The sequence below is a fragment of the Bombina bombina genome, chromosome 5, assembly GCF_027579735.1.
Source record: "Bombina bombina isolate aBomBom1 chromosome 5, aBomBom1.pri, whole genome shotgun sequence".
Lineage (NCBI taxonomy): Eukaryota > Metazoa > Chordata > Amphibia > Anura > Bombinatoridae > Bombina > Bombina bombina.
In genome coordinates this window covers 323,956,628-323,972,292 of record NC_069503.1, presented here as the reverse complement: position 1 = coordinate 323,972,292, position 15,665 = coordinate 323,956,628, and the positions used below count along the sequence as shown (strand labels likewise).

Sequence of the window (15,665 nt, the reverse complement as noted above, 5' to 3'; positions counted from 1 at the left end):
AAACAATTATACGATACAGTAATTATAATAAAAATCATTTTTTTTAATATACTACTTTTCTGTTATGATGACAATGAAATTTCATTGAGATAAGTAATAATGGAGCCTGAGTCAGATTTTATTACTTATATAGTGCTTACCAGAAATTGTATAGCAGGTCACTTTTACATTTTACGTCTTTTAAAGATCCAACTTCCCAGAAAGATGAAGGTACTCTTATGGTCAGTTCTTGCTTTGGATGCACAATGCATATCTGCAATGCAGAGATCTTTCATCTAGAGGTTACTTTGAATAATTACACTGTCCATGCAGCTTTCTGTGGTTCATAATTTTTATGTGTTGTATTTTACTGAAGTAAAAAGAATAATGATTTAAAAAAAAAACAAAAAAAAAAAAACAAGGTAGCATGTTTTTTCAAAATAATACTGTAATATTCTATCAATCTATCTATCTATTATCTATCTATCTATCTATCTATCTATATTTCTGTCTGTCTATATGGCTATCTAAACAAAAAAACAAGGTAGCATGTTTTTTTTCAAAATAGAACTGTAATATTCTATCTGTCTATCTATTTATCTATCATTTATCTACCTATCATCTGTCTATCTATCCATCTATCTATTTATCTATCTGTCTGTCTGTCTGTAAAAAAACAAGGTAGCATGTTATTTTTCAAAATAGAACTGTAATGTTCTATCTATCTATCTATCTATCTATCCATGTATCTATCTATCTATCTATCATCTATCTGCCTATCTATATCTATCAAGTTTTATCTTTCTGTCTGTCTGTCTGTATCCATCAAGTTAGATAACATCTAAGTGCAATACTAAAAATGTGTACATTGTTTTAATCATTTGTATTGCTGTATTGTTTCTACATTTAGCACAACTGAAAAGTATACTTGTTTACAGACAATACTTTACAACAGAAATGTGCAGCGTTTTAAATATCAAAGCTAAAGATATTTAATATAATATGACTTTTTTTTAAAGAACTGGTGCTGATTAAATTATCAGATGTTCTTATGGTTGTAGAAAATTCTCTAATCACTTCTGAAAGATCTGTTTTCTAGTTAATTCAGTTTCAGTTTTTATTTACAAATCAATTACGAACAAGAACCACAACAATGTCATATTTAAAACTGCAAATTTGAGTGTCAAAGAACATCTGTAGTGATGCTTATGGTTACAATTATGTGTTTAATCCTAGTTTCATCAGAGAAAAGTGACATATATCCTTAGCTGTGACCCTGAGTGAAGTCACTGGAGACATTGATTAAATAAATACATATGTGACACACATCTTTTTGCATATCTGGAGACCGTTGTGTATTATTGAAAAAGAAAAACATTGCTTGTAGAGGAAGTAATTTTGATTACTAAATCTTATTACATTACTAGATGCTCTTTTTAAACCAACAACAGACATTCTATGACTCTGTTATAGAATAATTAACAAGGCCAAGTCAACCACCATAGTTTTCAAATCTAATCTGGAAACTTGTGTGTTTTTTGACAAAAAAAATTATATATATTTCAGAGCTGCTTTTATTCCCAATAGTGTTGCTACAGAGCAAAATATAATAATTTTCTTTTGTATTACAAACCATTATCTATTATCTATTATCTATCTATCTATCTATCTATCTATCTATCTATCTATCTGTCTATCTCATAGCCGAGTATGGCCCTTATCAGTTACAAAGCATACAAAGAATGAATTCATATTAGGAGGATAGATCCAAAGGGGGAGAAGATAATTTTCTATCTATCTATCTATCTATCTATCTATCTATCATCTATCTAATCATTCTTTCAGCTATCTGTTTATCTTAATGTCTTTTTTTGTGATTTGATGCTTAGCCAGATAACCAATAAGCTTGGGGCATGTAATGTAAATTTCCAGAACATTTAAAGAAGATTTGACTGTTTTTTAAAACGTAAATAAAAGGCTAAACATTTGATTTGATATTTTTAGCTGACTAATTATCGATACCTTTGTGCTTTGACACTGTATGCAAATTAATGACCAATTATTAATTTTGTGTCATGATTTGCTATATTTCTGCAGAAAGATGAACACAAATTAATTATTATGTAGAAAAGTTTTCCATTGTTGGAAGTGAACATGCATAACAAAATATTTAATAAATTGTATAATAAAAGTTGGTTAGGATATCTGTTATAACAAAAAAAAAAGAAACTATCAATCTACATAGCTCTGTATATTACTGATAACCAATAATAGTCTGGAGTCCAGTCTTCCAGATCTTGAAGAGTAAAAACTTTAAACTCATCTGGATTATTTTTGGCTTCTTCACTGATTATGATCATCATTTATTAGAAAAGCACCTAAATTGCTGATGCAATACATCCGGGACAATTCAATTGGGTTATCAAACAAAAACATACAAAAAAACAGGTGTTTGCAGACCAACATAGAACCAAAAATTAAGCATTTAGTGAGAAGAGAGAACACCATACCAAAAAAAAAGAGATACATTATTACTTCATTATTATACATGTTCTTTAGGGATTGGTCATTTGCAAACCCCCCCCCCCCCCCCCTACTAATATTGCTATATTCTTTACATTCATTTTAAAAAGAAAAAAAAGTAAATGATGGTGCTGCAAAACATTTGTTTCTTCATTCATGACTTTAACCATGTTATTTTAAAGGTGGGAAAGACTTTTCCGCTGGCAGGAAAGAGTTCAAAAGAGTTCAGATTTATACTATTCAGGTAGGAAAGGGTTCAAATGTACACTATTCAATAACTATATCCAGCAATTTCATATTAAATTGATTGATTCCTGTGTCAGCCTGCAAGAATGTAAGTTTGACTTTTGTGAAGCTTACAAAATCCTGACCCCATGAAAAACAAAAAAGAACATTTTGGTGCTGATGCTGGCTTGTAGCAGTAGCTCTAGCTGCTATTTTAACTTTATTTGTCTAAGATGCTGTTCAGGTAAATCTCTGCTGCTCTGAGGATATTCCATATATGAAATAAGAGGTTAACACATTTCCATTTAGGAAGAAGTAATGTGTAAACATTTAGCCAAACTGAATGACCCAGAGGAACTAATTTATCCAAAACATTTTTTGTCTGTGCACATATTTACTAATTGCTGCCTTGAGCATTTATTCCAAATACAAACAGACAGATAGATAGATATATATATATAAATAGATAGATAATAGATAGATAGATATATAGATAGATAAATAGATAGATAGATAGATAAATGCTTAAATGTGTTTTAAGGTATGAATATTTTTAAGTTAGCTCAAAAATTGAGCAAAAATTGGTGTGCAAAGTGTTTTCTGATGGGCTGGGATATATCTATATTCATTATATATTATTACAATCATCAGTGCAAACTTATTAAAAAGAAAACTTGCAAAAACATGCATTCTTTTGGACTGGAATGGTTTTGGAAATATGTTCAAATATCTGTTCTGCTAGACATTTGCAATTTATTATTCGTTGGTTAAACAAATGCAAAAATTGCCAGCAGAATTCAGTTGTTTCCAGTGCTGAATTAACTTGGTAAAAAAAAGTGCAAACACAAATATCTCTACAAATCCAGATATATATGGTTTTTTTTTTTCTTCTAATAAGTCTTACACCAGAAAGAGCTTCAGACCACGGCCATTTTGGGCATTCATTTAACTAAGGAGTAATGAATAGCACGTCTCTGCTCTACCAGTTTGGAATAGATGCAAAACGTTGATGACCTGCATTCTTTATAACCAGCAGTAGAGGGAGCTGAATCATTATTTTTGAAGCACTGAGGTCTGTAAAAAAATCATTAAATGAAAATACTTACAGCACTACTGCCGACACATTTAATAAAAAATAAAAATTAGTATTTAATGTATACTAAAATATATTATTATGGAATACAATCACTGTGTCAACAGCTCCCCGAAACCATTTGTTTAGTTTGTGAGTAATAAAAAAGTTACATTGTATTAAAACAACTAATTCTTCCTTTTAAATGATTACTACTAAAATGCGGAAGTCTTTACATTTACTGACTCATTAATATTTATCTGATTTCTCGCCCAAATACTAGGCTTAAAATCAATCTGCTTTGTGTCAGCTACATGAATTTTATACTACTAATCATACTCAGTTTTTAACTTTAATATTTTTTTTTATGGAACTTCCTTAAAGGGACATGCAACACATTTTTTTTCTTTCATGATTCAGATAGAGCATGCAATCTTTAACAATATTCTTAGGGTATCCTTTGTTGAACAAGCAGAAATGCACTACTAGGAGCTAGCTGACCACATAATGTGATCCAATGACAAGAGGTATATATGTGCAGCCATCAATTAGCAGTCCGCTCCCAGTAGTGCACTCCTGAGCCTACCTAGGTAAGCCTTTCATCAAAGGATACCAAGAGAACAAAGCAAAGCAGACAATAGAAGTTAAATGGAAAGTTGTTTAATATCGCATGCTCTATCTGAATCATGAAAGACAAATCTTGAATTTTGTATGTATTTTAAAGTTTGAACATAAATATGTGTACACTATCTCTTGTGTGTAAAAAACTTATTTTACACTGTTTCTCTAATAACAATCTCATGTGTGTAGAGATATAGTTTTATTTCTGTTATACTTGCAGGTTTTGGCCAAGTGACTAAAATGTCACACATTACATTTGACAAGTTTGACTACACTGAAGAATAAAGGTAGTAACACACATACAGAAACATACACACATTCTCACAGACACATGCAGTCACCCACAAACACATTCAGACTAACACACACACACAGAAATAAACAGAAACAGTCAAAGGGACACAAAACACACACACTCACAGGCTCACAGAAACACACTCACTAAAAGACATGCAGAAACACACATACTGACATGCAGAAACACACACAGAAGCACTCACAGACACACATACAGGACAACACAAAGGCACACTCACTGACACACACATACTGACATGTAAAAACACACACAGAAGCACTCACAGACACACGCATATATGTGCAGCCATCAATTAGCAGTCCGCTCCCAGTAGTGCACTCCTGAGCCTACCTAGGTAAGCCTTTCATCAAAGGATGCCAAGAGAACAAAGCAAAGCAGACAATAGAAGTTAAATGGAAAGTTGTTTAATATCGCATGCTCTATCTGAATCATGAAAGACAAATCTTGAATTTTGTATGTATTTTAAAGTTTGAACATAAATATGTGTACACTATCTCTTGTGTGTAAAAAACTTATTTTACACTGTTTATCTAATAACAATCTCATGTGTGTAGAGATATAGTTTTATTTCTGTTATACTTGCAGGTTTTGGCCAAGTGACTAAAATGTCACACATTACATTTGACAAGTTTGACTACACTGAAGAATAAAGGTAGTAACACACATACAGAAACATACACACATTCTCACAGACACATGCAGTCACTCACAAACACATTCAGACTAACACACACACACAGAAATAAACAGAAACAGTCAAAGGGACACAAAACACACACACTCACAGGCTCACAGAAACACACTCACTAAAAGACATGCAGAAACACACATACTGACATGCAGAAACACACACAGAAGCACTCACAGACACACATACAGGACAACACAAAGGCACACTCACTGACACACACATACTGACATGTAAAAACACACACAGAAGCACTCACAGACACACACATACTGACATGCAGAAACACACACAGAAGCACTCACAGACACACACATACTGACATGCAGAAACACACACAGAAGCACTCACAGACACACATACAGGACAACACAAAGGCACACTCACAGACACACACATACTGACATGCAGAAACACACACAGAAGCACTCACAGACACACATACAGAACAACACAAAGGCACACTCAAAGACACACATACTGACATGGAGAAACACACACAGAAGCACTCACAGACACACACATACTGACATGCAGAAACACACACATAAGCACTCACAGACACACACATACTGACATGCACAAACACACACAGAAGCACTCACAGACACACATGCAGGACAACACAAAGGCACACTCACAGACACACATACTGACATGCAGAAACACACACAGAAGCACTCACAGACACACACATACTGACATGCAGAAACACACACAGAAGCACTCACAGACACACATAGAGAAACACACAAAGGCACACTCACAGACACACATACTGACATGCAGAAACACACACAGAAGCACTCACAGACACACATACAGGACAACATAAAGGCACACTCACAGACACACATACTGACATGCAGAAACACACACAGAAGCACTCACAGACACACATAGAGAAACACACAAAGGCACACTCACAGACACACATACTGACATGCAGAAACACACACAGAAGCACTCACAGACACACACATACTGACATGCAGAAACACACACAGAAGCACTCACAGACACACATAGAGAAACACACAAAGGCACACTCACAGACACACATACTGACATGCAGAAACACACACAGAAGCACTCACAGACACACATACAGAACAACACAAAGGCACACTCACAGACACATGTCTTTCATGCATCTGTACTATGCTTTATAGTTTATCTATACTACTTTTATAGTCTGGTGGGAGTGCTGATTCATCTGGAGTATTTTACCACAGGCTTTTCATTTTGTTGCTAAGCTTAGCGCTTCAGAATCTGTTGGTGCCCTAGAAATAACTGAAAGTAACTGAAAATAAGCTTTTTTAACCTTTTAAGGCCGTTATGGTGTTCTATTCCATCCAAACCGCGCTGGACTTTAGCACCGTTAGGACAGAATAGAATGTCCTAGCCGTTTGGCTGTCCTGAAGCCAACGTCGCTTCCTGGATGCGATCGTGGTCTGGATTGCATGCCAAGCATCATAGGGACGCCCTCTGACCCGATCCCATCATTGAAATCTCGCAATTGCATGCACAATCGCAGGATTTCAATTTGTTTACATCGGAATGTTGTTCCGATGTAGACAAATTAACCCGGTCATCAAAGGGTTAATACAAATTTCTGAAATAAAGCAACATTGCAGCAATATTTGTCAGTGACCTTAGGTTACACTTTACTCCTTATGGTTTAGAAGACTAAGCTGCCTAAGTAGTCAGGAGAGAAGATTTTTTTTTTTTAAAGGGATAGTCTAGTCAAAATTAAACTTTCATGATTCAATTTTAAAAACTTTCTAATTCACTTTTATAATCAAATTTTCTCTGTTCTTTTGGTATTCTTTGTTGAAAGATATACCTAAATAGGCTCATATGCTAATTTCTAAGCCCTTGAAGGCCGCCTCTTATCTCAGTGCATTTTAACAGTTTTTCACAGATAGACAGTACTAGTTCATGTGTTTTATATATATATATATATATATATATATATATATATATATATATATATATATATATAATATTGTGTCTACTCCCGCTGAGAAATTTATGAGTCAGCACTGATTGGCTAAAATTAGTGTCTATCTAAAGAACTGAAATAAGGGGGCAGTCTGCACAGGCTTAGATACAAGATAATGACAGAAGTAAAAAGTATAATAATATAACATCGTTGGTTATACAAAATTGGGGAATGGGTAATAAAGGGATTATCTCTCTTTTAAACAATAAATATTATGGAGTATACTGTCTCTTTAAACTTCAGTGGAATGTCTGATTTCTGTTTGAGGAATGTGGTGTTTTTGATTATAAGTTTATTTGGATTTTTGGTTAAACAAATAGAATTTTAAAAAGTTGAATTTATTTCTTGTGTTTTTCACTTTATGAGAAAAATAATCTTCTAGATTAGAATAAACTGTGTATCTTATTTATCTGGCGAAATTCTTGGAATTGTATGACCTTAAATTAAAGGAATTAAAAAAAAAATGAATAACATTTAAAACTAATTTGTTATTAAAGTGTTACCTTATGTTGCAGTCAAGTAACATACCCCTTGTAAAGTATGTTGGGTCTATTGACTTTATCATATCTCCATTGCTCTGGCTAATAAGAGGCATATATAGTTGAGCTCTTGCACAAATCAATTAATCAATGTAGGAAGTTCAAGGTTCTAAATTCTAGATTCTTCTGGATACACTCAATCCTCTATAGGAGCAATGAAAAAGTTTCAGTTTTTATATTTAAATTACAGGGAAAACAGACAAAGAAATAATAATACAATCACACACACACACACAAATATATATATGGATAGAATTATCACAATTGAAATGTTCATGGGTACATTTAAATTTGAAATAGAAGCATTTTGGCAATATACTTCCTTTAGCAATAATAATTCTAGTAAAAGTTATCACTGTTTATCAGAGGCTTATGCACAAATGCTGTGAGTGCCCAGTGCCATACCTTCTTAGAGTGTCAGCAGTGGCGTGTATGACACAAATGAAATATCCACTGTAATACACACCACCTCCAGCTCTCTGAGCAGGCCTTGTGTTTGAATCATGATACTCTAGTCACAGGTAGCATATGGACATATGCAGCTGAAACAGTAATATTCCTTTAGCTTTAACATCTTATGAGGGCCCGTACACCAGTATTTAAATACTATGCCTTCTCAGAGGGTCAGCAGAAGCTTGTAGGACACAAATTATGTCTTGAGAAGCAATACACACCACCTCCAGCGCTCTGAGCTGGCATGGTGCTTGAATGTTGATGCACAGGCCCACAATGGATATTAGGATATGCCACAAAAAAAACAGTAATATTATTATTAGTTTATTAGATTAGTTTATTAGATGCATTTTTGCTATTGGAAGTATATTGCAAAACTGCTCATATTACAAACTGAAATGCCCCAAAGCACTTTTCAATTTGACCTTTTTATCCTTTTACGTGGGGACTCAAATCCAGGATTGACTGCCCCTTTTTTTCCCCACCTGATTGTTTGAGAATATAATCACACACACATAAGTGTTTGTGTAGGTACTACAATTATTGCTGGTATGTATGTATATGCAGTTAGCAATATGTGTATTTCATAAGCCAGAGAAACTATGTTAACTTCCAAGATTATTGCATAAAAAATAGTTCAATTAAGTTTATTTTAAAGTAAAAATTAGGGCTAGATTATGAGTGGCACACAAACTGTTGCACACTCGCAATATCGGTTTATAGCAGCTCTTTGCGCACATCAGAAGTAGCGAGTTGTTACCAGTTGAGAGTAAATGTGTTCTCTCGAGCGCAATTGAATTTAAAGAGTTAAAAAAGATGCATAAAACACATCAAAATTACATTTACAAGTACAGTTCCACTCAAAATAACATTGTCTAATAAAAATTATTTATAAAATAAATTACATTAAAAAGTTATAAGGGCTCATTATGAGGTCTCGGGTGTAAAAAAAAAAAAAGGTCTGCAAAGGGCTTTAACAAAGAGATACAGATACATATATCTATAAATAGATATTCCTATATATATCTGTATATGTCCATACCTACATATATATATACACACAGAGAGAAATGCTCTCACAGGAACAGACAACTAGCTCAATACCATTGTTAGCCAGGCAATTCTTCTCTGAACAAGGAACACATCAACCCATGACGATCGTTTCGGCCTTCAATAGGCCTCGTCAGTGAGGTGTAGCAGTATTCATTTCAGCACACTGAGCAAGGAGTCCACGTCTGGTTGCCCCTTTTTTCCCATACGGAGACTAAATACACACAGAGAGAAATGCACTCTCAGGAATGAACAACCAGCTCAATACCATTGTTAGCCTGTTCTATGGTGATTTACCACCTGGATGCGACTTCTTTTAGCCCAGTATTGCTTTTCACAGAGTAGAACTATAACAATATTATATATATATATATATATATATATAAAAATACAAAAAAATTGATATGTCTGCGCTCAGAGATGTTGCGCTGATACTTGGGAGTGAACTAGGTGCAGAATAGACTTATTACAATGGTACATTATACACAATTAGCCTATCTAAATACTGGTATAGTTAAAACATGGAGTGGTAAGTCCTCTTTTTAAGATGTGGGGGGGTAGTTATCAAGCCGTCTACTTTTCTTGCTTCGCCGGCCCAATACGCCCGCCTAAGCTCGCCTACCTTCGCCGCCGCGGACCTGAAAAAATACCCCTAAGTTATCAAATAAAGCTGTCAAAAAGCCGCGGGGCGATGAGCAGCGGACTGTGACAGTTATCACTCATCCGATCTCGCTGCCCTTCGGCTTTTTCCCAGCTTTATTGCTAGCCTGTCACTAAGCACTCACACTAAACTACACTGTTCTATCCCTATACCGGCGCCCCCGGAGCCTCCCGCAACTCAATAAAGTTACTAATCCCTAAACCGCCGCTCCTAGACCCCGCCGCAACTCTTATAAATGTATTAACCCCTAAACCGCCGCTCCCGGACACCGCTACCACCTACAGTATACCTAGTAACCCCTATCCTGCCCCCCCTATACCGTCGCCCTCTATAATAAAATTATTAACCCCTATCCTGCTGATCCCGCACCTCTCCGCAACTAAATAAATAGTTTAACCCCTAAACCGCCGCTCCATGAACCCGCCGCAACCTATATTAAACCTATTAACCCCTATCCTGCCCCCCCTACACCGTCGCCACCTATAATAAATTTATTAACCCCTAATCTGCCCCCCCTACACCGTCGCCACCTATAATAAATTTATTAACCCCTATCCTGCCCCCCACTACGCCGCTGCCACTGTAATAAAATTATTAACCCCTAAACCTAAGTCTAACCCTAACCCTAACGCCCCCCTAACTTAAATATTAATTAAATAAATCTAAATAAATTAACTCTTATTAACTAAATGAATCCTATTTAAAACTAAATACTTACCTTTAAAATAAACCCTAATATAGCTACAATATAAATAATAATTATATTCTAGCTATCTTAGGATTTATATTTATTTTACAGGTAAATTTCAATTTATTTTAACCATGTACAATAACTATTAAATAGTTATTAACTATTTAATAGCTTACCTAGCTAAAATAAAGAGAAATGTACCTGTGAAATAAATCCTAACCTAAGTTACAATTACACCTAACACTACACTATACTTTAATAAATTATTCCTATTTAAAAATAAATACTTACCTGTAAAATAAACCCTAAGATAGCTACAATGTAATTAATAATTATATTATAGCTATCTTAGGATTTATATTTATTTTACAGGTAACTTTGTATTTATTTTAGCTAGTTAGAATAGTTATTAAATAGTTATTAACTATTTAATAACTACATAGCTAAAAGAAATACAAAATTACCTGTAAAATAAATCATAACTTAAGTTACAATTAAACCTAATACTACACTATCATTAAATTAATTAAATAAATTAACTACAAATAACTACAATTAAATACAATTACATAAACTAACTAAAGTACAAAAAATAAAAAAAGCTAAGTTACAAAAAATAAAAAAATAAGTTACAAACATGTTACAAATATTACAACAATTTAAGCTACTTACACCTAATCTAAGCCCCCTAATAAAATAACAAACCCCCCCAAAATAAAAAAATGCCCTACCCTATTCTAAATTAAATAAATTTCAAAGCTCTTTTACCTTACCAGCCCTTAAAAGGGCCATTTGTGGGGGCATGCCCCAAAGAAAACAGCTGTTTTGCCTGTAAAAGAAAAATACAACCCCCCCCCAACATTAAAACCCACCACCCACATACCCCTAATCTAACCCAAACCCCCCTTACAAAAACATAACACTAATCCCCTGAAGATCATCCTACCTTGAGTCGTCTTTACTCAGCCGAGCCACCGATGGAACTGAAGAGGACATCCGGAGCGGAAGAAGTTAATCCTCCAAGCGGCGCTGAAGAAATCTTCCATCCAATGAAGTCATCATCCAGGCGGCGCTGAAGAAAAGTCTTCGATCCGTCCGATGTCATCTTCAAAGAGGCGCTGAAGAGGTCTTCTATCCGGGCAAAGTCATCTTCCAAGCTGGGTCTTGAATCTTCCTTCCGCCGACGCGGAACCACCTTCTTCACCGACGGACTACGACGAATGACGGCTCCTTTAAGGGACGTCATCCAAGATGGCGTCCCCTCAATTCCGATTGGCTGATAGGATTCTATCAGCCAATCGGAATTAAGGTAGGAAAATCTGATTGGCTGATGGAATCAGCCAATCAGATTCAAGTTCAATCCGATTGGCTGATCCAATCAGCCAATCAGATTGAGCTCGCATTCTATTGGCTGATCTTAACAGCCAATAGAATGCAAGCTCAATCTGATTGGCTGATTCCATCAGCCAATCAGATTTTTCCTACCTTAATTCCGATTGGCTGATAGAATCCTATCAGCCAATCGGAATTGAGGGGACGCCATCTTGGATGACGTCCCTTAAAGGAGCCGTCATTCGTCGTAGTCCGTCGGTGAAGAAGGTGGTTCCGCGTCGGCGGAAGGAAGATTCAAGACCCGGCTTGGAAGATGACTTCGCCCGGATAGAAGACCTCTTCAGCGCCTCTTTGAAGATGACATCGGACGGATCGAAGACTTTTCTTCAGCGCCGCCTGGATGATGACTTCATCGGATGGAAGATTTCTTCAGCGCCGCTTGGAGGATTAACTTCTTCCGCTCCGGATGTCCTCTTCAGTTCCATCGGTGGCTCGGCTGAGTGAAGACGACTCAAGGTAGGATGATCTTCAGGGGATTAGTGTTAGGTTTTTGTAAGGGGGGTTTGGGTTAGATTAGGGGTATGTGGGTGGTGGGTTTTAATGTTGGGGGAGGGTTGTATTTTTCTTTTACAGGCAAAAGAGCTGTTTTCTTTGGGGCATGCCCCCACAAATGGCCCTTTTAAGGGCTGGTAAGGTAAAAGAGCTTTGAAATTTATTTAATTTAGAATAGGGTAGGGCATTTTTTTATTTTGGGGGGGTTTGTTATTTTATTAGGGGGCTTAGATTAGGTGTAAGTAGCTTAAAATTGTTGTAATATTTGTAACATGTTTGTAACTTATTTTTTTATTTTTTGTAACTTAGCTTTTTTTATTTTTTGTACTTTAGTTAGTTTATGTAATTGCATTTAATTGTAGTTATTTGTAGGTAATTTATTTAATTAATTTAATGATAGTGTAGTATTAGGTTTAATTGTAACTTAAGTTAGGATTTATTTTACAGGTAATTTTGTATTTCTTTTAGCTATGTAGTTATTAAATAGTTAATAACTATTTAATAACTATTCTACCTAGTTAAAATAAATACAAAGTTACCTGTAAAATAAATATAAATCCTAAGATAGCTATAATATAATTATTAATTATATTTTAGCTATCTTAGGGTTTATTTTACAGGTAGGCATTTATTTTTAAATAGGAATAATTTATTAAAGTATAGTGCAGTGTTAGGTGTAATTGTAACTTAGGTTAGGATTTATTTCACAGGTACATTTCTCTTTATTTTAGCTAGGTAAGCTATTAAATAGTTAATAACTATTTAATAGTTATTGTACATGGTTAAAATAAATTGAAAGGTACCTGTAAAATAAATATAAATCCTAAGATAGCTAGAATATAATTATTATTTATATTGTAGCTATATTAGGGTTTATTTTAAAGGTAAGTATTTAGTTTTAAATAGGATTCATTTACTTAATAAGAGTTAATTTATTTAGATTTATTTAATTAATATTTAAGTTAGGGGGGCGTTAGGGTTAGGGTTAGACTTAGGTTTAGGGGTTAATAATTTTATGACAGTGGCGGCGGCGTAGTGGGGGGCAGGATAGGGGTTAATAAATTTATTATAGGTGGCGACGGTGTAGGGGGGGCAGATTAGGGGTTAATAAATTTATTATAGGTGGCGACGGTGTAGGGGGGCAGGATAGGGGTTAATAAATTTATTATAGGTGGCGACGGTGTAGGGGGGGCAGATTAGGGGTTAATAAATTTATTATAGGTGGCGACGGTGTAGGGGGGCAGGATAGGGGTTAATACATTTAATATAGGTTGCGGTGGGTTCAGGGAGCGGCGGTTTAGGGGTTAATACATTTATTATAGTTGCGGTGGGCTCCGGGAGCAGCGGTTTAGGGGGTAATAACTTTATTTAGTTGCGGCGGTGTAGGGGGGGACAGATTAGTGGTGTTTAGACTCGGGGTACATGTTAGGGTGTTAGGTGCAGACATCTCCCATAGAAATCAATGGGATGTCTGTCAGCAGCGAACTTGTACTTTCGCTATGGTCAGACTCCCATTGATTCCTATGGGATCCTCCGCCTCCAGGGGTGGCGGATTGAAAACCAGGTACGCTGGGCCGTAAAAGTGCCGAGCGTACCTGCTAGTTTTTTGATAGCTAGCAAAAGTAGTGAGATAGTGCCGCACTTGTGTGCGGAACATCTGGAGTGACGTAAGAATCGATCTGTGTCGGACTGAGTCCGGCGGATCGATGCTTACGTCACAAAATTCTACTTTTGCCGGTCTCGAGCCTTTGATAACTAAGGCGAATCAGCCTCGCCACAAATACGCTGCGGAATTCCAGCGTATTTGAGGTTGACGGCTTGATAACTAGGCCCCATTGTAATGTGCTGCTCCTTGGTGCTATTACTTGTATCACCTGATTACATACAACCCCAGTCCAGCAAAAAATGGAGAATTATAGGGCAGTCCACAAAGTTGTCCAGTCTATAAACAGGCTTATGACTGTTCCCCCAGATGCCTCTAGTTCCGGCTGCTCCGTATGGCGGGGGACGGAACCTAACGCGTTTCCCAACACCATTGGTTGTTTCTGATGAAAAGTGAGCAGTACAGCCTCTACCTCCAAGACTCCTACCGCATATAAAAGTCAGTAGTTAAGAGTTTTATGGGCTAACGCCGGAACATAAAGCTCTTATTTAACCCCTAATCTGCCGACCGGACATCGCTGCCACCTACCTATGAACCCCTAATCTGCTGCCCCTAACATTGCCGACACCTATATTATATTTATTAACCCCTACTCTGCCGCCCCCAACGTCGCCGCCACCTTACTACACTTATTAACCCCTAATCTGCCGACCGTACATTGCTGCCACTATAATAAATGTATTAACCCCTAAACTGCCGCACTCCCGCCTCGCAAACACTATAAAATTTGGATTGGATCAGTCAATAAAATGCAAGGTCAATTCTATTGGCTGATCCAATCAGCCAATCAGATTGAACTTCAATCCGATTGGCTGATTAAATCAACCAATCGGATTTTTCCTACCTTAATTCCGATTGGCTGATAGAATCCTATCAGCCAATCGAAATTCGAGGGACGCCATCTTGGATGACGTCATTTAAAGGAACCTTCATTCTTCGTTAGGACTTCGATTGAAGAGGATAGCTCTGCATCGGCTGGATAGAAGATGGCTCCGCTCCACTCCGGAAGGATGAAGATAGAAGATGCCACCTGGATGAAGATGTCTGCCGGTCCGGATGTCCTCTTCTGCTCGGATAGGATGAAGACTTCTGCTGGTCCGGATGTCCTCTTCTGCCCCATCGGTGCCCGGCTGTGTGAACACGGCTCAAGGTAGGGTGATCTTCAATGGGGTAGTGTTAGGTTTTTTAAGGGGGGGATCGGGTGGGTTTTAGAGTAGGGGTGTGTGGGTGGTGGGTTGTAATGTTGGGGGGGTTATTGTATTTCATTTTTTTACAGGTAAAAGAGCTGATTA

General features: G+C 36.3%; 1 protein-coding gene across 4 annotated transcripts in view; it reads left to right on the top strand.

Annotated features, from left to right (window-relative positions):
- DGKB (diacylglycerol kinase beta) overlaps nucleotides 1-15,665 on the top strand; it is a 1,179,919-nt gene that overhangs the window by 241,922 nt on the left and 922,332 nt on the right. For 2 of the 4 annotated variants that reach the window (XM_053714111.1, XM_053714110.1), the window contains one exon: nucleotides 15,586-15,596. The exons of the other annotated variants lie outside the window; for them this stretch is intronic. In XM_053714111.1, the coding sequence (XP_053570086.1) occupies nucleotides 15,586-15,596 (11 nt within the window). The remainder of the gene's footprint in view (nucleotides 1-15,585; nucleotides 15,597-15,665) is intronic. 4 annotated transcript variants of the gene reach the window in all.